Below are 21731 nucleotides of genomic sequence, written 5' to 3'. Positions count from 1 at the left end.
ATTTCTCACTATTTACATTACAAGTATAATACTGTAAGAAATAAATTGTAGCTTAAAACATTCCTTTGAACATTTCCTGTATTTTCTTAAAGTAAGGATAGCATAGCACAGAAATGGATTCTCTGAAAGATATGGCAAATCCCTGTCCTCTTTCAGACCAGATTAAAGAAATGTCTCCTCTTGGGAACATAAGAGTTGTGCAGGCAATCATCTAAGGTCTCTTCTGCAACTTTAGTTCTGTGAAACACAGAAGCCAAGTCCCAAATCAGATGCTGAAGGTGACTCTGCAAGACCCTAATAGTACTGTGGACGTGGACATGATGATGATGCATCCTGGCTGTTTATGACACAGCTGAAGCTAGACACATGAAGGGTAGACAGTACCATATTGCAGTGTTTTAGGGCTAAAATGCAGATTCCTGCCAGCCTGCAACACTGCATTTTGAAGGTTTGTTTCTTAATTGTACCACAATTAACCACTCCAGCTTTATTCAACCACAAATGCAACAAACCCTGCTGAAATCTGTGAGTTGTCAGTGCATTAAACAAGGCGGGAATCTGCTCAAATGCTCTGATGTTTAGGAGCAACCTGAAGTACCCACTGTACTGAATAGTAAGTACAAAGGATTGAAATTTTCAGGTAATGCAGAAATGACAGTAAGTCCTCTGAAAATGCAACACCTTGTATATGTGCATAAACATGCTCTTCTTCCCTATAATACCCTTATTACACCCCAGCGGCCCTGATGCTCCCGGTGTTCACCTATGGCAAACAAACATTGCAGAGGTGTAGCCATCAGAGTCTCTGGCATGAACAACAATTCGCTGAGCCTGGCTGCTGAGCCCGGACACCTAGAGATGTTCCTCAGGGACAGAGGTGGTTCCCACAATGGTGGATGCTGGGCCACAGCAGTGCATGAGGGATGCTCTCTGTGCCTCCTGCCTGACTCATGCAGTCATAATTCTCCTCCTCCTCCTTATGCTGCTGACTCCTCCTCATACACTATCTTCCTTGGGGGTCCAGGCTGAACACACTTGCTCTCCTCATTAGGCATAAAAGAGAACTGGTAGTCATATAGGTAATAATTTTTCTTCTTCACAGAGACATTGTGTTCACGCAAGTTGATCATTATAATGTCAAGCTGTGGGGACTCTGGCTGGCTTCAAGGACGTAAATTTGCTCTTTAGCCAGAACAGCTCTTTCCCCAGTCTCTGTAGCATCTGCAAAATGTCAGTGTTTTCATGAGACTGTGGCCTTCCCTCCCCTCTCTGCATCTTGTCATAGTCCTGCTTATAGATCTGCTGTTCTGAGATTATTATTTTTATTTAAATGGCTGGGACCACAGCACAGCTGCACAGGAAATAAAACCAGGCTGCCTCATTCCTGCCTTTTTGCACAGCAGGGGGATGTGGTCCCCCTGTAATATGCCTCTTGTCATTCTCTCTCCTCCTCTGACTCAGGATAGCTAAGGGGCCACCGGCTCACTTTCCCATCCTGGGATGGACAGGGAGAAGGACTGCAGCCTGAAGGTCTCCCTCCAACAAATAGTGCCTGGTCCATGTGATGAGATTGCCTGACTAGGAACAATACTCAAGGGATAGAAGGAGGCAGGAGACTGTAAAAGGATAAAATTGAAAGTAAGTTGTAAAATGCAGGAGCCACTCCATTACAGATCAGAGAGGGGATGGCTACTCCTTGCTAAATTCAACACTCACTTTCTGATCCTATTCCAGTCCTAATGTCCAGGACATCTTATCAGGAGAAAGCTGCCTGCATAATGGAGGGCTTTCAGGCAAAGCCAATACAAACGCTGAGGGGCCAACACTACTGGGAGATTAAATGAGCTAAATATTTATAGCTTGGCTGAATGACAACCAACTGGAGATCTGATGTAAATACCAAGGAGGGAAAGAAACATTTTAAGGTGGCTTTGAGGGCAGGATTGAATCAGTCTGAAATGATGGGAAACTTTGGGCAAGATTCTTTTTTTTACTCCATCTCCTGCACAAGAGAGGGAGCCGAGGACCCAGCAAAGCACACAAAGGATGCCCTGTAATAAGGGCTCCCAAATGGCTTTGTGTTCCTATGGGCAGCAGGGTGGGTGGCTGGTTTTGGTGGACTACCCAAGGACAGCTAATCCTAGGCCATGCTCTTGTGGTTTCTGCAGGTATAGACTCTGGGCAGATGCCTGCGCAGAAATGTTTGGAGGTCTGGATATCTGCGCTGTCAAAGCTGTCCACAGCAAAGATGGAAAAGACTATATCATTGAGGTGAGAGCATGGGCCACCTGAATGTGAGTCTGCTTTGGGAAGTGTATCTGCAAGCACTCTGCCTTGGAGTTCATATGCACCAACGTGCTCGCTTACCCCTGCATGCTCCTCTGCTCCTCCATGCCCAGCTGCATCCTCAGGCCATGGCCCACTGATATGTTAGGAACTGATTCAGAGCCCCAGCCAAACAAGCAGATACACAGCAAAGTGTCAGGGTTGAAGTGCCTTCCTTTCTCAGTGTGGACTGTGAAAGGAAATGGAGAGCCAAAGAGGGCTTGTCCACCTCAGATTTCCAGCAGATGATTCAGTCCATTAAAAATCTCATTTTCTATATGAATGAACCTGTCTATCTTCAATCACTCTGAAGGGGACTTCCAAACAAAAATCCCAGCTGCACCTAATTTAAAAGAGGAAAATAAATTGTGAGAGTGTAGCAAAAGGTTCATAAGCAAGAGAAGCAACTTGACTGAAAAAAAAAAAAAACAAAAAAACAAACAAACAAACAAAAAAGGGTATGTTATAAATGCCAATCAGATATTCCAATTTTAAATAATAATTTGGTTTATTAATAACAAATCAAATCACAGAATTTCGATAACCCACCAACAGCGGAGAAACTTGACAGAGTTTTCCCGGGAAATGCCAAGGGTGAACCGTGAGATACAGGGTCTGGCAGCCTGCTATCTCCCCCAACGGTTCACAAATCAGCCCGGTTTGGGGCTTGGGTTTTATACACTTTATTTAGCCCGTGGCAATATTTCCCCGTATTTCCCATTGCTTCCCCACCAGCTATACAAATTTGGGAGTTTCCTCGACAAAGCAGAAAAGAGTTCTTTTCTTAGTTCAAATGTTAATGTCCAATTTCAATAGGTCCTTATAGTTGATGAGTGGTCAGGATATCGAAGATGTTGCTTGATGGTCCGTGGAGGTGGCACCCAAGGTGTGAGTTGCTGGTGCCAGCTTATCTCCGGGGTCCTCTCCCTGGTGCTTGGGCAGCTGAGGGCCTTTCTCGGAAAACTCCTTTGTTCTTTTATGAATGGAGGCGCCGGCTATCTCAGGGTGGTCAGTTTCACCATCTGCTGCAAAATCTCTTAAACATAAACTTTTACCTGATATCACTTTATACAATTTTATAAATTTCTAATTAATCATAAGAACATGAATTAACCTTTCCACGTTTATAACAGGTATTTTCTAAAATCTTTTGCCCAGACAGCATTCACTACAGTAAGAGACCATCAAGACAAAGCACCACAAAGTTACTATGGGTAATGTGTGCTACAACACTTTGTATTCAGGGCTGGACAGACTATGGCTCTGAGAGTTCAATGTGCTCCTTCCCAGGCCAGGAGGCACATATGGAAGTGGGGTAAATAGTACACTCAGGTCATCCTAACAGGGCAGAGAAGGAAAAGCTGGCCAGAAAATCAAAGTGGAAACTGAAGACATGCCCCGGAGGAGAGACAGTCCATCCAGTAAGCAAGTGCCTCTGTCAGTGTGTGACTTGAGGAGACACAACATCTGACCTGCTGTAAACTCCACCAACACAGGCTAGCTGAGGAAGGCGAGCAGAGCCAGCCTATTGGCTTCATGCAGGGGTGCTGACACACTGGAAAGCTATGTGTGGGAGAGCAGTCCCACCCGCTGAGGGCTGGGATGCTGATGAGAACCACATGAGCCCTCCAGTGACTGCACATTCCTGCATTATATGTCTACTCTCCCCAGGGAGGGGAGCAGTGACCTGTCAAAGGCCATGTGACAGAAGCGTGCTGCCAGCAACCAAATGCTGGCGAGCTTCTGTCTTTTCCTGAATTGATGGGGCCAGGGCTAATGGGTCTGCACCCATATGCAATTCATCAGCACCTAGAGGAGCATCCCCTAGAGCAGATTGTTTCCCTACTGAGCACTTTTAAATCTCTATGTCCCTGCAGCTGGAAGAGATAGAGCAAGAAAGCAGCCTTGCTAGAGACAAGTGTAAGGACATGTGGATTGTGTCCACACATGATTAGACATGATATGTGGTTTTTATATCCCTGCATATATTCTTGCACATAAGCCTATGTACGTGCACATATGGCTAGTTCGGGGCTTAAAGATTATATGCCTCTGTCTGGATATGCCTCTGGGTTTTCACATTTGCCACTGTGTGTGACTGACTGGTGAAAAACACATCTGTACCCTAACAGCCACCATCAGCTCGCACACAGAGAAATGCACGGTCATACTCCTCTCTCTGTGACCAAGATAGGCAGCAATTTGTCCAGTATGACACAAATCAGAAGAAACACAATATAGTTTCAGATGGGTCATGCTGACCTATCCCAGTGGAGAATTTGATGGAGCAGGGCTGATATACCAACATCTAGCGGGCATTCAGATGCCAGGCTGATGGACATTGTTGAGAAAGGAGTAGAGTAGTGCAATATAAGGAGCAAACAAAGCCAAACAGCCACCTTTTTATGCAGATCTAAGGGAGATGTTGACAAGTAATTAATTGCCTCCAGCCAATTTCCTGGGGTACTTTTTTTGGTCTGAAACTGATCCCTTGTTTTACTTTTTTCTTTTGATAGTTGGAGAAAAAAGTTATTTGACAGAGTGACAGTTGTAGTTTCTTGGTAAGAAGGAATAATGTACTGTGACATTTTGCAAGAAAGCACGCCTAAATGGGCTGAACAAACATGGAATTTGCACAATGCAATTGCAGGCAGTAATTAATTTTCAGAGTGCAAAGTAATTCTTCAGGAAAGATTCACAGAGGTAGTGATGGGCAGCCCTATGAACTGGGATTTATCACAGTGGTTTGTTGCAAACAAAATCAGATTAAGACAGATGAGTTATCAACAGCACAAGAGTAATCTTGCACACATGGTATTTGCTCTACTTGAACTTCACCTTCTTTTCTTTTCCCATGACAAACAGTAGAATCTGTTACATTTCTGCCTTCAAAGCATTAGAACACTTATGTACCATTTTTATGGCTCATATTGAAACAGATTGTGAATTTAACAGTAAATGCTGGTAAATATTTTCTCCTCTGCTTTAAAGAACTTTATCACTTTGAGAGAATATTCAACATAAGTAGTTAGCACTCAATCAGAATTCCTCAAAATAATGCAAATCATCAGTCTCCTTCCTTCCTTCCTTCCTTCCTTCCTTCCTTCCTTCCTTCCTTCCTTCCTTCCTTCCTTCCTTCCTTCCTTCCTTCCTTCCTTCCTTCCTTCCTTCCTTCCTTCCTTCCTTCCTTCCTTCCTTCCTTCCTTCCTTCCTTCCTTCCTTCCTTCCTTCCTTCCTTCCTTCCTTCCTTCCTCCCTTCCCTAGAAATCACCTAACACTCCACTCTCGAACATCAGAGTGTGAAAAAACAAGCCCAGGTTTCAGCATCAGATAGGCATGGAGGGAGAACCAGGATGGTTTTTCCTGAGCCTCTTTCCCTGGACACTTTTCCTTCACTCCTCATACACCTTACCAGGCAACAGCAGCTGCACCAGGAGCAGCCACTGACCTTGGGAAGCTACAAAGGCTAGGTCCACAGGTGCTGACATCTTCTTGCCTTGCCCAGCTGTTCTGTGATCACCGGGGAAGGAATGAGTGCAATCTGTCTGTAATTCACACATTCCTTTCAGCCAGTTGATTTATTCAGTATTAGCGTTTATATCTACCCAGTTCCAGACCAATTCACCCTTCCTGGATGACAGGCAAGGTGGCACCTCATGGTTCTTTTCAGTTCAGTGGCAACCAGCTGTGTCATTTTACCCTCAGAAATCACTGCCGTTTTCAAAGGCCTCCCTTTGTGCATGTGATTGTTCAGTCCTGCACTTGCTGTCTCCCACATCTCACATTCCCCTGCCAGATACTACACATCAGGACAGCAGATAGCCTCATCCCTGGTGCACCTTCACTGGTTCAGGTGGAACCTGCTCCAGGGTTCACTCCCCCTGGTGCCCTTGGTTTATAAACCACCATCTTCCTCTTCAGCCACTGCAGCCACAGAAACTGGAAAAAGCAGTCCTTGAGACAGGGAAATCAGCTCTGAGGTTCTCAGCACAGAAAAAAAATGGACCTGTTGGAGCAGGTTCAGAGGAGGGTCATGAAGACAAATAAAGTGCTAGAGCACCTCTCCTATGAAGTCAGCTCCCAAAAGAGCTTGTTCAGCCTGAAGAAGAGAAGGATCTGAGCAGATGTTATAGCACCTTCCAGTATGTAAAGGGTGCCCATAAGAAAGAGACAAACCTTTTAGCAGGGCCTGTTGCAACAGGAAAAGTGATAATGATTTTAATAAAGGGTACATTCAGATTATATATAAGGAAGAAATTTTTGCAGTGCAGATACTGGTGGATGCCCCCTCTGTGGAGATGCTCAAGGTCAGGTTGGTTGGGGCTCGAGAGGAACCTGATCTAGTTGAAGATGTCTTTGCTCATAGCAGGGATATTGGACTGGATGGCCTTTAAAGCTTCCTTCCAGCCCAAACCATTGTACGAGCCTGTGAAAAGCGGAGTCGGGGGTGTTTTGAGCAGAGCCGTGTGTGGCGGGGGCGGGAGCCGGGAGCGCGGCTGGCCGGACTCTGGGCAGGGTAAGGGCATCATCTAGTGGTGACACGGCGTCTTCTCGTAGGCACACGGGCCCCTCGCACCGCACTGCGCCGCGCGGGAACGCGGGACCGCTCCTCTCTCGGGAACTGTAATTGCCACATTTCCTTTTGAGATAGGAGTAGAGAGGAGGGAAATCTGCGCAGGAACCTGCTGGAGGGCCCCCGGGAGCCCCTGGCTAGTGAGACCCAGGTGGGGATTGGCCATTCCCTGACACTGTTTAGAAGCATCGCATTCCTCACCTCATTTCTCAAGGGAAGAACAGCTAAGTGGATAGTGGAAGGAAAAGCCACCTTGTGTATTTTGCCAAACATTGACATATAACTTTCTAACCTTCTCCTTTTACCCCCTGGGCCAAGTGGGCCATTAAACATCGACCTCCTTTCCATGTGTACCATAGCTAAAACTTTCTAAGAAGGTTCCTAGTGTTCATAGAAGACACCTTTAGAGATTGAACAAAACCATTATTCTGCAAGAAAAGAGCAGAATGCAAGCTCAATTAACTCACCTCACTGATTTCCTCTACTTTAAATCTAAAAAAAGAGGGTGCAGAATTTTCCATTTCCCTCCAAGAGTGTACTCTTACAGCCTTGCCAGGGTGGAGTGCACTTCTGATTGTTATCTGAGCGTGAGTCAGTGCCTTTCCTGAGCAATTCAGCCTTCAACTTTGCATTTCCAGGGATTTTAATGTTTGCTTTAAAAATAAAGCAAAATAAAATAAACTCTTCTAACCCTGATATTTTGGTACTATTATATTTACTCCAGCTGAATCTTAACTTCATCAGGGGACAGTTCTTCCTGTGGGATTTAGCTAATGTTTGCAAAGCACTTGATTTATGATGAACTGTTGAAAATTATGTTCAGGGCTGCTATACAGCTGAGGGTCTGCTGTGCTTTTGGTATTATTGTTGTGAGGCCATTTCTTACCTCAAAGACCCTTTGACAGTTTTCCTTCCCCATCCCCACAGTCTTGCTTCCCAGTTTTCCCCAGTAGATTTGTAGAAATTGCTTGGGAAACAGTGGAATCACAGCATTATCAAGAAGACAAGCAGAGACCAAGTTTATTTTCCTGCACTTGGTGCTCGTTTGGTGACATCCTATTCATTACACATCTGTGGTGTTTATTTTCCCTCTCAGCATGCAGTGCTTTGTGTTCATTAATCCCAAATGTTTCCTGGTTTCCTCCAGCCTCTGTTGCTCTCATCTCCTCAGGCTTCAGTACATGTTGTCTCTCTTCTCCTGTGGCCCTTCAACTTGCAATGTCACCCCCAAATACTGTGGGACAATGCCAGAGAGACCCTATCCATCAAATGCATGTGAAAGAGAAAATTTGTATTAAGTCGATTTAGAAAACTTCCAGCCACCGTAAGTCTTGGCTTGGCTCCCAAGTTGTGAAGGGAAGGAAGATAAACAGTTGGGGGAAGTACATATACAGAAAACTCTAAGTGAAATCCCACACCTGGAAAAGTCAAGCATGTTTCAGCATGAGGAGAGTGGTGTCTATAGATATTGGCAAGGATGTGGAGACACAAAACTGGTTGATGTAAGAGGTGAGTTGAAACAGGCATCTGCCAGCAGGAAATCACCTTACCAACTGTTGTTTTTGCCTCCTGTGGCAGGTGATGGACAGCTCAATGCCCCTGATTGGGGAGCACATAGAAGAGGACAGACAACTTATAGCCGATCTTGTTGTTTCCAAAATGACTCAGCTTGTCGTCACTGCTGGATCTACACCATCACCGCTGAGGCCGTGGGTATGAGTGAATAGAGACCTTGTGACCAAGTTATTTCTCTGAACTTCTTTCTTTGTCTCTCCTCACTGAGTGTGTCAGGCAGTCAGACATCTCAGAGAGTTGAACAGTCCCATATGGGAGTGTTGGACAGACAGACTCCTGCTCTTCCAAAGGAGACTCTCACAAACTCTTTGAAGTGGACACCCCTAAGGAACATCTCTCTCCTTTACTCTCCTTCCAGATAAATATGACATCACACCAGTAGCATGTCCAAGCATGTAGACATTCTGACTTGCTAAATTCACTGATTCACATTGAAGACAGGCATTTTTAGAGGTACTTCTAATACCAGTTCCATTTCTGTCTAACACTGTCAGGATAGGTTTCATTCTGGTTTTTGCACCCCTGTTCTGCCTTCGAGAACAGAAAGTGGAAATCTCCATCAAGATTTGTTCCATTCCTTACTGCGGTTTCTTCTTCAGAGATGTCCTTTGCCGCCTTCATCAGGGGAGGGCTTTACTAAAGCTGAACTCATATAGGAACCTGTTACTTTTGCATTTAAACTGAACCCTTAGTTCATATTGTGTACATCCATTTTGAGTATCAAATGCATCTACTTTTACTGCCACATTTCCCAGGGGCAGTTCTATATAAATGAAACACCCCAGCACATAACCTGAGTATCCAGGTGTACTTGCTACATCTCTTTCAGTATATAACAGAGAGCCAAATGTGAAGGTTTGAGGACAACAAATCTGTACAGCAGAAGAGACAAGAGAGTAGAAATGTTGGGGGAAAAAACTGGTTGCAAAACTATTTTTTCATTTTTCAATGAAAAGTGAAATTTTTATTGAAATGAAATTTTCATTTCCACTTGAGACAAAAAAATTGGAGAAGGTATTTTATGGTGCTCTGCCTTTGTCATATGACAGTCCACTTCTGCTAAACCAGGTACCAGCATGAAGGATATTCAGGGTAACTCCAAATTTTAGCTAGAGTGAAGAGTAAACATTTAATAGAAATTGAAAATGCTTTGAGGCAGGGGAAGTGGTACAGAAAAGATAGCATTTACAAAGTAAATAGCCAAGATATAGAGTGTATGAACTAAGAGCAAAGGGCAAGCCAACAGAAACTAAGAACACGGACAGGTGCCTCTGTTTTCCATGTCTATAATATACTGTACAGAATTGGATTATATTAGAGCAGACTTAAATTAAGGCCAAACCAAGAACAAAACAAATCTTGCAGGGTTAGGATGTCAAATAGAAGATTGAAATAAGAAAAGGGCCTTCATCGGGAATAAAACCTAGAAATATATGTAATCAAGAAAACTAAACCCACAAACATGTTAACTAGAGTGTTTTACTGTAGAGAAAGAGCTTGGTGCCACAAACATCACAAAAATTGTGCATGCTACATTAGTAACAATGTTATAACAGTTAGAAGTGTCCAGAGAGAAATAATTAAATATGAGGCTGGTGAAATGCAGAACTAGAGCTACAGATGAAGACTTCCACAGAAGGAATACAAAGAGCAATTTTTAATATAAAGACAGTAGTACTGAATACATAGAAATATGAATCCTTGGATATCCTATGGGTATGAATAGAATACCTATACATACTATTGGACCTTTCTATACTAGTCTCTGGGTTGAGAAAAATGGAGAAATTATGAAACTGTATGCACAGCATTGACAGAGATGGAAGAGTAAAATGTGAGAGTTTAGCTATCAAGAAGCAAGTCAAATATCACGGTGGGACAGCAATTCAGAGGGCGGTAAAAAAGCCTTGACTTTGCCATAAGAAACATCCAGGTATAAATTCAGATAATGAGTGTGTACTGTTAGATTTAATGTCCAGGGGACAAATGTGATATCAAAAAGTAAGGGTATGACACAAGCATGAGAAAAGAAAATCAATCAACTCCCCAGCAGTAAAACTGTATAGATGCTATTTGAGAGACCACTGCTTTCCAGAATGCATATATACATTTCTGATCTGCTCCTGAACCAAGAATGTGAGAAATAAACTTGTAAAGTTAAATGACAAAAAGGACATTCAACACAAATGGGAAAAAAATCTTTCAAATTTGGAAATCTGACAGTTAAGATAAACTTTATGTGGCATCATACAAGTAATAAAAGGAAATGTAAAAAGGACAGAAATTAATTTTGAGAAGCGAATAGAGGAAAGAATGAAACAAGTTCTTTGAGTTCATCAGAAAACGGAACTCTACCAAACAATTGGTGGGCTCTATGGATCATCCAAAGTTAAGGAGGAAAAGAAGACAACTGGGACAACGTTGTAACTCTACTAAAAGTAATTGCTGAAAGTGAGGAACTTCTTTACTTTGTTATAGTTTTTCCTGATTTTTGTTATCAGAATGACACAGAAAAGAACAAAAAAAAGTTATTAAATCAGTGATGACTGATATTTTTAAAAAATTATTAAGCTCCCTACTCCAGATGGTCACATTCAATGAACTGAATTTGAGAAGTGACTAAGCTGCCAAAAAAACTGCGCAATATCATTAGAAATAGTTACTGCTCCAGAGGACTGGTGTACAACAAATACAAAATATGTGTTTTGAAAGCTGTAAGAGTAATGCAGAAAACATTAGACAAGTAAGTCATGGACTTTATGAATTATTTCAAGGGATAATTTAAAGAAGAATACAGAAGAATAAATCAGAGAAACCACAGCTAAGGGCATTTACCACATGATTTTTTGTGAAGAAAAAAATGTCCTATTAATTTTCTTTCAATTCCTTTCCTTTCATTTCTTTGGAAATTCTTTCATGAAGTGGTAGATAACAGGCAATCAGTCAGAATGACGTAGCTAGTCAAAAAGCCTTTGGCCAGGTAACAGACAAGCTACAAAAAAAATGGAGGGGCTAAAAGACAAAGTTTTATTGTGCATCAGAAGCTAACCCCAGATATAGATGTTAGAGATTTTAATTCTTGCAGACAGTTAGCAGAGGGGCTACTTCAGGGATACTGAGCCTGGCCATGTTGATAGATGAGTTGGTTGAGCCCAGGACAGGATAAGATGTTAATGGCAAGTTTGCTTTCACACCTTCAACATGAAACCCTGTCTCATGCTGTGGTTCTGTCACTTGTCACTGTGGTTCTGTCCTTGCCTCTCTGACCCACCACCAGACTTCCCCTTCACTGTTTGTCTTCCAAAAGCAGAAGACCTTGGGTAGCCCTCACCCCTTCATCTCTCAGCCTCAGAAACCTGTTTTGCCTTTATCTCTGAGATATCTTGGTTTACTGTAGGGAGAGGCTGTAGAGGTGAATATGAGATCCAATTCCTTTTCTTTGCCTGGTTTAATCAAGACATCTCACAGCACTAGAACTGTTATTTCCATCAACACCAAGGCAAGGTTTAGTTCCCAAGCTGTGTAGGGCTAGAAGCCATGAATGGAAAATTCCCAGATTTTCCTTCCCCATCCATTTGCAAGTCCCAGATAAATAGTGCAAAAGATGGACTGGCAGCTTCATCACATTTATGTTAGTCAGTTGAAACTAATTTCAATGTTTCCAGTGATGAAACATATCTTCCCATTTCCAGAATCACTTAGATCATTCTCCTGACCTTTCAGGAGCCTTGAAGACCCTTTTATCATGATGTTCTGCATGTAAATAATCCAGCATGTGCCAGCCTATCTGTCTCCAGCTTCCCTGGTTTTCATAAACAATTTTGTGCAATAAGTTTACTCAGACTTTTGTTAACTTTGGACCAGCTCTTTGTGCAGCAGCTCTGTATTGCTTAATCTGTTTATTAAAATATCTGTCAAAAAGACTAAACAGCAAGAGAGAAGAAAGAGCAGATGGCACCAAATTATTTGTGCTAGTCAGGACCAGGGATGGCAGTGAACAACATCTGACAGAACTATGTACATTCAGTCACCACAACAGCACATGAAGCTCCATCTGGAAGACTGAAGGGTAAGCTAAGCTGGGGGTAGAGAGAGGGAGAGTGTAAAGGGAAAACTTTCAAGTGGTACCAGCTATTCCCTTGAGAAATACTTTGTCGCATACAGGCTAATGAAAACCATTGCTCAGCCTATGGTTGTGTTGACAAGGGAAAAGCAGGAAATTAGGATGCAGGAAAAATGAACTGGCAATGTATACAGAGAATCCAGATATTGCTTCATCTGGAAAAATGTAAGCAGACCCATCTCTTGCATTTGCAGGAGAAATAACAAAGCTGGGAAAAAGAGGTTGGTGATGAAAAGAATTAGGGGCTTGGAAATATTCCCATGGAGGGACTGGAGGGATTCTAAAGACTCTTGGCTTTAGAAAGGAAGTGAATGAGAGAGAGAGCAGTGAAGGTTTACAAAATAATGAATGGCCTAGCCTGAGCAGGTTGTGAGAACTAGTCTCAAAACTCAGAACAAAGCAATGGAGATAAGAAATGGGAAAGACAGTGAGGCTGAAAGTTGAGCAAGACTCAAAGGGTCTGGATGTAAATATCAAAACAAAATATCTGGAACTGTTGCAAAGACTTTGTGGAGCAGATAATAAGCTTCATGTTTCAGGGCTGAAGCTGGCCCATGCTTATTAGCAATCCAGAGGAGGCCCCTAAGGGTACAGAGATGATTACTCCATAGACATTTCCATGGTTCTTCCCTCCTTCCTTGGGAACATCTGGTGCTGGTAATTGTCCAAAATGGGAGATGGGACTAAGAGAAGCCCTCAGGCCAGATACATTTGGTAATTCCTGATTGCCTAAAAAACATTCTAAATTGTAACTTCATTGTTATTCCCTGTGAGCAAACAACTTGTATGCTCTTTTTTACTCACCTCTCCATTTTAGTCCCATGAGATATTACCAGCCAGATGCTTCATGTGTGTGAATGTGTATTTATGGAACACTTCATGACTCCACAGTTCCTGTATTACCTCAGGGCTTCTCTTTGGGGACTCTGTATTAACTGGACTGGCTTTTTTCCCTCTAGCCTCCACAAGTTCAGCCTGTGTCAATGAAATCTCAGACAGGACCTCCGCTTGGACAATTGTCTCAACCACGGCCCCCTCCACAAGGTATAGTTCTCAGTTCTCTGATTCCCATGACAGTGATGACTCTGAGTCCTATCAGCTTGCTTTCTAAATAAAAGGTATCAGGATAAAGGCTTCGCTCATTTTCCAATTCACTCCCAAGCAGGCAGCAAAATCAGTGTACTATTAAAGCAGATACTTTTATATTCCACAGCAGCTCAGAAAGTGGGATGAAAATTTGATATAGATCCAGTTGACAGCACTGGTAGGACTTGGCTCAGCAAAACAAGGCCACTTGAACTATCACTGAAGCAGGATTCTGGGCACAGATTATATTGTGTTATCACAAAGCTGTGCAGCTACAAATGTTGAGAAGTGATGAGAAGATGCTAGTGTTGTCAGGCTTGGAATAGACATAAATGTTGCAATGCCAGGATCCTTGATCCATCTGTCCAGGAGTTCCCATCTCAGCAAGAGCACACACCCAGCTCCTCCTGACAGCAGAAGCAGGTTTAACTTATGTGGCTTGGTCAGAACAACAAGTTTGGCTTGTTGTCCTGATGTACAGTGAGGTGATGAAGCACAGGGCTGCCCCATGGGTAGCCAGATCACACCAACCACTCAATTCACATAACTGATGAGATTGTCATTTTTGGCACTTTCCCTTCCTTTATCCATTTCAATTTTCTACCACATTAGTACCCTTTTCTAATTATCTTTTCCTCATTGGTCACAGTTTTGCTGCATCCAAAATTTAGCATCCTGATACCAAACACATCTACTTAATCTTGGCATTCCCTACTATTACTGATATGAGCAGTTGGCCTTGCAGGATACTACTCCCCATCTGTCTCCAGTACCCCCCTTCAATTCTCTGTAAAACTTTTTCTCACATAACTCCCCTGACCACCTGTAAAATCCAGCCAGACCTCACAACACTATCTGCAACTTTTGTTGGGTTCTCACAGTATTATCTGTCATGTCCAGCAATTTCTCATGTCATGTCCAGTTGTTTTCCACATCCTCTTCAGTTCTGAGAGTCTGCTACCAAAGCAACTGAAGGCACCTGGTGATGGTTCTGGAACAGAGGTGTGGATAGTGACAGGATGGAATGTCTCACATCAAACTGCTGGGCCCATGAAGGGAATGCTTGACCCAAACCAGCAGGGTCAGCTTACATTTCCCAGAGTTGGTTCTCCAGTGCCTCTTCCTTCCCCAAGCAGTAACTGCTCACCAAGGATAAGAAAAACCAGACACACGAAGAGCAAGGCAGGTTGAAGTGACTCCCTTTGGGGAGAGTGGAGGAACTTCTTTAGTGGTGAAGAAGATAGAGAAATGGACAACTCTAGAGAGGAGGGCATGATACCAATTTTAGGCCTATAAAAGAGGATTTGCCATATTCTTCTCCATGAAGCTACTCTGAAGTCTCTCCCATTAGCAAACCTGTCCTTCCATGAGATGTTCTGTGCTTGTTGCCCACCACACACATTTCCTCATGTTTGTGTCTACATGTCCCTTTCAGGTGGACCACGCCAGCCACAAGGATCTCAGCCTCCACGAACAAACGCACCCCCACAGCAGCGGCTGTCTCCTCAGGGACAGCAGCCCCAGAGTCCCCAGTCCACCTCCCCTCAGCAGCAGAGGTCACCTGGATCTCCACAGCAAGTCCGATCAGCAACGGGCTCCTCTCCAGTGCAGGCCTCCAAGGCAGGCGCGTTCCCTCCACAGCAGCCGCGGCCTCCTGCCCAGGGCCGCGCTCCCAGCCAGCCCAGCCCCACAGAAATGTCCAAGCAGCAAACCACCCCACACCCACACCTGAAGTAAGTGCTCTGAAAAACTGCCTGTGTCTGAGATATTAGAATAAGGCTGTCCAAAATGTACCCTGAGCTGATGTGGAGAAGGTATCACATGTTGTCAGGCAGCAGTCCCCAGGGACAAAGGCCTGCACAACTGTGAGTAACTTCAGAGGTTAATGTGTATCCTGTTGTCAGGAGGAACAGGTTGTACTTGACATCACTAAGATTTCACACTCTTCCTCCTGTTCATGTGCTCACTGTTAATCTTGTGCTCTACCCTGGCTGTATCAACCCAGCCACTGCCTTCCCAGCTGGGTGTATACTCCATACAAGCTGCAAACAGCACAATATTGGCCAGATAGCTCAACAGGAATTATTCCTTCACTATTTCCTAAGCACAGAAGCCACAAAGGTTCTTTTTGCATTTGGTAGCAAAAAGGCGGGGGAGACGGGGGTAGTGTAAGTGGCCCTATTCATGTGTATAAAATTCCAGATAGTGACTGTATGGGGAAGCACGCTTCTGGAGCGGAGCACACTGCTGAATTACTGTGGATCTGTGGGAGCAGCTTTTGCAGTCACCCTTTGTGGAAAATATCTAGCTGGCACCACAACAGGAAAACTGACCAAAAAAAAAGTCTGATGCTGACAAGAAGTTAACACAGGCAAATTGGTATGAACAGGCCAGAACAAAACACAGGCTAGGAATAAGAAGACAATTTCTGAGAAGCAGAGGAGTGATGTTCTAGAATAGGCTTTCGGTGATCATGTTTACGTTATCAAGGCAAACCAAAAGAGCTGTACTTAAGGATCAAAATGTTTGTGCTAAGGATGCAGTCACCACATTACACATATTTCAGATACTTTTTCCAGTCTGGTTTTGTGCTGGATACCTCTTACTGATCGGAAGAAACTAAGCATGGTAGCAGGGAAAACTGGGACATCTACTTCAAAAGCACAGTCCTGATCTGATCCCTAGCAGATAGACTGCCAGAAAGGAGCAGTGTGGTCAACCCCAGGACCTGCAGTAGAAAGTTGACAGTCGGAGTAGACAGGCTGAGGAGGGCAGGAAACAGCACACATTGTGGAGGATCTGGATACCAACTTACCCAGCCTCTGGTGCTTTCACAGCTGACAGGCCAAGACCACCATTCCTGGGCTGATGAGAGACTGGTTACCCCTAATATTAATCCATTCTTCTGTATTAGTAGTGAAGTTACTTAAGGATTTCTCACAACAGCCTCACCAAACGGCAATTGCATTATTCTAGTCAGATGTTTTCATCAACATTTACCAGTTTGGATTGAACCACTTGCCCATGCCACATTCTGTCCCACCTCCCCCATTCCTGGATGTCTTATTACATGGATATTTTCCATATCAACCTCTCCTTTTATCCTTGTATTTGTCTGTGTGATGAAACACAAAGCATGAGTAACCAGCTTTGAATTCCCACCTTCTCCTGCTGAGACTGAACTGTTTTCCCTTTCAGCAAATCGCAATCCCTGACAAACAGCTTCAGTGTATCTGAGTCATCTCAGCGAGGAAATGCCACTGAAGACGAAGCAAAAGCTGAGACCATCCGCAACCTGAGGAAATCATTTGCTAGCCTGTTTTCTGATTAACGGTCCTGCAGCTGGATCTGTGCTTTTGTCAGCCCTCACTCTACATTGTGTCATACCTGGTGTCATCCTGGAATACACTCAATGAACCCAGCAATTTACAACTAACACCTGCGTAAAGGGAATTTAGAAAACTATAGTTGTTTTAATACAAAGAAAATATTTGAATAACGGTCTGAAAAGTGACTGTATATAAGTGTCACTATTTTCATTGGGTTTTGTGCATAATCAGAATCACATCTGTTCAAATGACTGAGTTGCAAAGCAAATTTTACTCTTGCTAACCCCTGTGGAGTCAACACAGTTATGACACTGCAAACTGGGTTTTATTTAGATTTGTATATAGTCAATACAATTGTTAACTTCCCATTACTGAATTCTTGTTAAGGTTAAGCTAAAAAAAATTAGGCTTCTTTCAGAAACACAGGTGCAGAGTGAAGAATAAGTATCCATTGACTGACAAAGTGAGCATGCTTGAGCATCCAGTGAACTGTGGAATTTCATTATACCAACTTCATAAAAGGCCACGTTCAGAGCAAAACCACGTTCAAGATAAATATGGTACCAGGCATCAGTAGGCACCAAAGATCACACAAGCAGGTCAGCCAGATGGACTCTTGCTCTGTTCCAGATCACTCTGCTCATAGCAGACAAAACATCTCTGTTTCATGCCTTGCATTTATGTCCCCTGTGTGTGATTCCCAAGTTCTGAGAGAAAAATGTCATGTTCTAACCCTGTAGACTTAGTTCAAAAATAACCTAAAAAATGGGTCTTCCACACAAAAAACAACTTCTTCCCCTGCCCCTGAAAACACCAGAGTTCATATTCACAGTTCACACAAATCCCCGATAAAATCCAGCTAAACTCCAAGCACTTGGTGACTTGGTCACATCTGGCTGTGTATGTCCCTCAGGATACATGCTTAATTAATAGCAGAGCTGATGAAGTGCACATAGTTGTGTGCTGAGTGTTCCATAATACTGAATGGACAGAGAGGTGGAGTGAAATCCTGTCTCCTGCCTTGAATTCCCACTGACTTTGCTGGGGTCAATGCAAAATGAATGCAAGGTGACGAACTTGCAACAGAACTGGAAAATTATACTTCACAAATAAGATGATCTGGGTCCTTCCTGAGACACCAAGCCACAAGAGAGCATGTATGGGATTGTCCCAAGCAGGTAGAAATCAGTATTAGTTCTCCCTGACTACTCCCAAGAATTATTCTTCCAGAGAAGACAGAGATGGATCTTTGCTGATGTGCTTTCCCTCTAAGCCTGCAACACTGAACAAAGATGTAGCTGTGCACATATACTGGAACTGGGACATGACAAACCCCACACAAGCTGTGTTCATGACTGAAAAAGCTCACCCTTGGTAAATCCACATATTTATAGCAATTTATACCAGCTGAGAGCCTATCCCTTGCACCCTGGGAGGTCTGTTGGGAACACACCTAATGCAGGTACCAGTCCTCATGCCTTAACATGCAGTTTTGAGGCTAGACTTGGCTTTGTGCTTCCCTTGGCAACTTCACCCTAATGATACTTAAGAATGCTCAGGGAGGTCAGTAAGTTAAAAAAATACTTGAGCCAATGGCCCAGACCTTTGCTGTCACTGAAACAAGGAGATCCCCAAAGCGGCAAAAGCAACAGCTGCATTTGCCATCTTGGATCTTATGATTCACTGGTGGGAATAAAGCCAAACAAGGAAATCCTTCCTGCATAGCACCTGTAATGAACCTCTAAATCCAGTGAAATCATCTGGACCTTGTGTGACCCACCCCTGAGCAGGCCTTTGCACATATAATGGCAAGTAACAGCATAGATTTTCCAGATTGGAAGTCCCTCAAGAGACTCATCTGGATCAATGATTTATACTTCAAGTTCAGTATTACAGAACCACCTTATTCTCTGATGGTTTGTCTTCTGTTTTGTTTTGTGCTGTCCTTCAGGGTTTGATAAGTAGTTTACAATGTAGCATCATAAATATATGTCATCATCTGAGAAAAAAAACCCCAGTCCCTGCTGTTTTGCAGTCTCCAGGAGCAATAAAAGGGTGAGAAATGGCCTTGAGCAAGCAGTGTCCCACTGGCAAGCAGATTAACAGGCTTCACTTTATGGAGCAGAGGTAAAACAACCCTGGCAGGAAAGGATTTCCTCTTGTAACACGTCCCTCAGCATGGTTTACCCCTTTCCCTACTAAATGGTCACCAGAGGTGCACAGACAGAAATGAAAGTTCTGCAAGAATCCTCAATTGCCTTATCCCCTGAAACTCCATGATTCCCTTACCAACACAACATATACAAAAAAGGAATGGTGACTAGTATAGCATGGCCCCATAAATCGACAGCAGTTTGTTGCTGAAAGTGCAACAGCTGGGTCATTTGCTGAGGCTGCATTTGAACATGGCAGGGCTGTCCTCTGACAGACCACAGGAACAGGATAGCACTGTCAGCTTTGATACCCAGCAGTGACTCAGTATCTTCATCTGCCTACAGCTCCCAGCTGTCACCTCTCAAGGGACAAGCAAACAGAACTGCATCTCACCACTTGGCTTTAAGTTGCAACATCAAGTACAAAAAACAGGCACTCTCAGCTCGATTTAGTTAATCCATAGTTCCTGAAAAAGCACCTTCAGTTCTATTCACAGAAATGCTTTAAATCACTGAGTTGATTTCCAAAGTTAAAATGATGAAAATCTGTTGTATCCTGCAACTGTACAACAGTACAATTCCAGTCTACAGCCATGATGCTCACATAGTAGATGTGGCTAGCAGGATATCCATAATGCATCATCCCATCTTCAAGTTATCACCCTTGATGCTGGCTTTCTACTCCAAAATCTCTACACTCTAGAAAAAGAGAAGAGGCAATACAAGGGGTATTCTCCTTTTATGCAAATGGAAAACTAAGGTATACCCAAGAGGCATTTAGGTACCTAAATATAACAGCAGGAGCAGTAAGAAAACAGAAGAAAATGGTAAAGAGAAGTTACATTTAAATCACAGGGCACACAAGCCCCACAGCACACCTTGGCATCTTCCTCACACAGACGTGAAAACTGAGCACCTGGTCAAAGCTTCTTTTGTCCCATTTGTTTTAATTTTCTTCACATGGAAGCCAAGAAACATGAGTAGGTTTGTGTGTTTAGGCCCAGCCCAGGAAGTAGTTGGGATGCAGCTATGACACCCAATTATATCCACCACCTAGAAAATTCGTTTACATTTAGGTGTTTAGCTACAAACTGAAGAACACCTTGACTTTCCTGTCATAGCTAGGTGCGGTATTTTAAGAGGAATGGAACACACATTCCCAGGCAAGCTAAGGTCCAGAAGAACAGCAGTCCTACTTATAAATGCAATGGTATTTTACAGTCTTCCACTAATCACAAGCAGGTATGTAAGACCTTAGCCCTTGTGTATGGCTCAGTTGCTTCATCTGGTTGGCTTAAAGCTTCATTAATAAGATAAAACAATACACAGAAAAGCAAAGGATAATAGTTTCTTATTTCCAAGTGACTCAATAGCAACCTTTACAGTGCTAGATAGTGATGAATAGTGCAGGTAAGGAATGCTCATCTTAAGGCATTTCACCTTCTGTGATTTCTCTTTTATCATCTGCAACAGCAATGACACACATACTAGACTTAGGAGCTGGCCAATAAACAAATCAAGCAGCTAGTTTTCAAGTATTTCCTCTGTTTTGTCTTCTACTTTTATACTGTTGGTCCTGAGATACTCACTTTATACCCTGTTTTATGAATAACAGGAGCTCCTCTTTAAGGAACTTTACAGTCCCAGCTAAGTCAGGTCTCCTAATCTTTGGCTCACAACACCTTTACTAGAATGGAAGAACAACAGAAAAAGGGAAGGAGTATCTTCAGGTCACTTAGTGGGGTATGTGTAAAAGGGCTGAGTTAATTACTTCAAAAACAAACATTTCAGTGACAAAATCCATGATAAACTGAACCTCTGGCCTCAGCCTGGCAAAATAATGACTTGATGGTTGTCTTCAAAGCAAAGAGAGCCCAATTCCAGAGCAGCACACGGCTTGCCAGCAGGTCAAAGCATGTCACTGTCATCAAGGCACTGGCAATGAAATTTGCCACTGGCACCACAAAATTAACTTCTCACATGCATTATGTGATCACTGTTCTCAGAAATAGTTTGGAAAAAAAAGGAAAAGGGTAAGTTATGAATTATTTTATCAGTTGAAGCTCTGTAACCTTATCTGAATATTATTTATGTGTTGCTGAAGCTCTCATCACAAGGACAAAATGGCGCAAGACCAATACAGTGTAGACTTCCCTTTTTGTTTTTATAGTCAGTGGAATATAAAGGATTTCTGTTAATTCTAAGAGACCTGAGTATACATTTCACTGGTGAAAATGCTTTTGGAATAAGGCAATTCAACCACTGATGGCAAATGTTAGAAGTTAAGGCTAATTTTGGTAGTGAAGGAAAACTATCTCTGAAGTAGAAAAGGAAGAAAGAAGCAATACAACTTTTGACAGCAAAATAAAGTATTATATTTTACTTCCACTGGCAAAACTCCCTGACGTTACTGAAGTCAGCTGATTTTATACAAAACAAGAACATGAACCACTGAAATCTAACCTGAAAAAGCACATAAGTATTACTGATTAAATAGCTTGTATTTAACAGGAAATGTCATTCCATTTCTACAGCTGGAATTTCCAAAAAGTTTTAGAAAATAGTAT

The 21731-nt window shown here is 42.9% G+C and overlaps 1 protein-coding gene across 2 annotated transcripts in view; it reads left to right on the top strand.

The window, feature by feature from the left end:
* The window catches only part of SYN3 (synapsin III), a 246575-nt gene extending 224886 nt beyond the window's left edge, over window positions 1-21689 (top strand). For both annotated transcript variants that reach the window (XM_063395769.1, XM_063395768.1), the window contains exons 10-14: window positions 2169-2271; window positions 8477-8611; window positions 13556-13640; window positions 15118-15415; window positions 16881-21689. In XM_063395769.1, coding sequence (XP_063251839.1) covers window positions 2169-2271; window positions 8477-8611; window positions 13556-13640; window positions 15118-15415; window positions 16881-17013 — 754 coding nt within the window. In that variant the 3' untranslated portion in view covers window positions 17014-21689. The remainder of the gene's footprint in view (window positions 1-2168; window positions 2272-8476; window positions 8612-13555; window positions 13641-15117; window positions 15416-16880) is intronic.
* The last annotated feature ends 42 nt before the right edge of the window (window positions 21690-21731 follow it).

The sequence above is a fragment of the Prinia subflava genome, chromosome 4, assembly GCF_021018805.1.
Source record: "Prinia subflava isolate CZ2003 ecotype Zambia chromosome 4, Cam_Psub_1.2, whole genome shotgun sequence".
Classification (NCBI taxonomy): Eukaryota; Metazoa; Chordata; class Aves; order Passeriformes; family Cisticolidae; genus Prinia; species Prinia subflava.
This window is presented reverse-complemented; position numbering and strand designations above follow the sequence as displayed.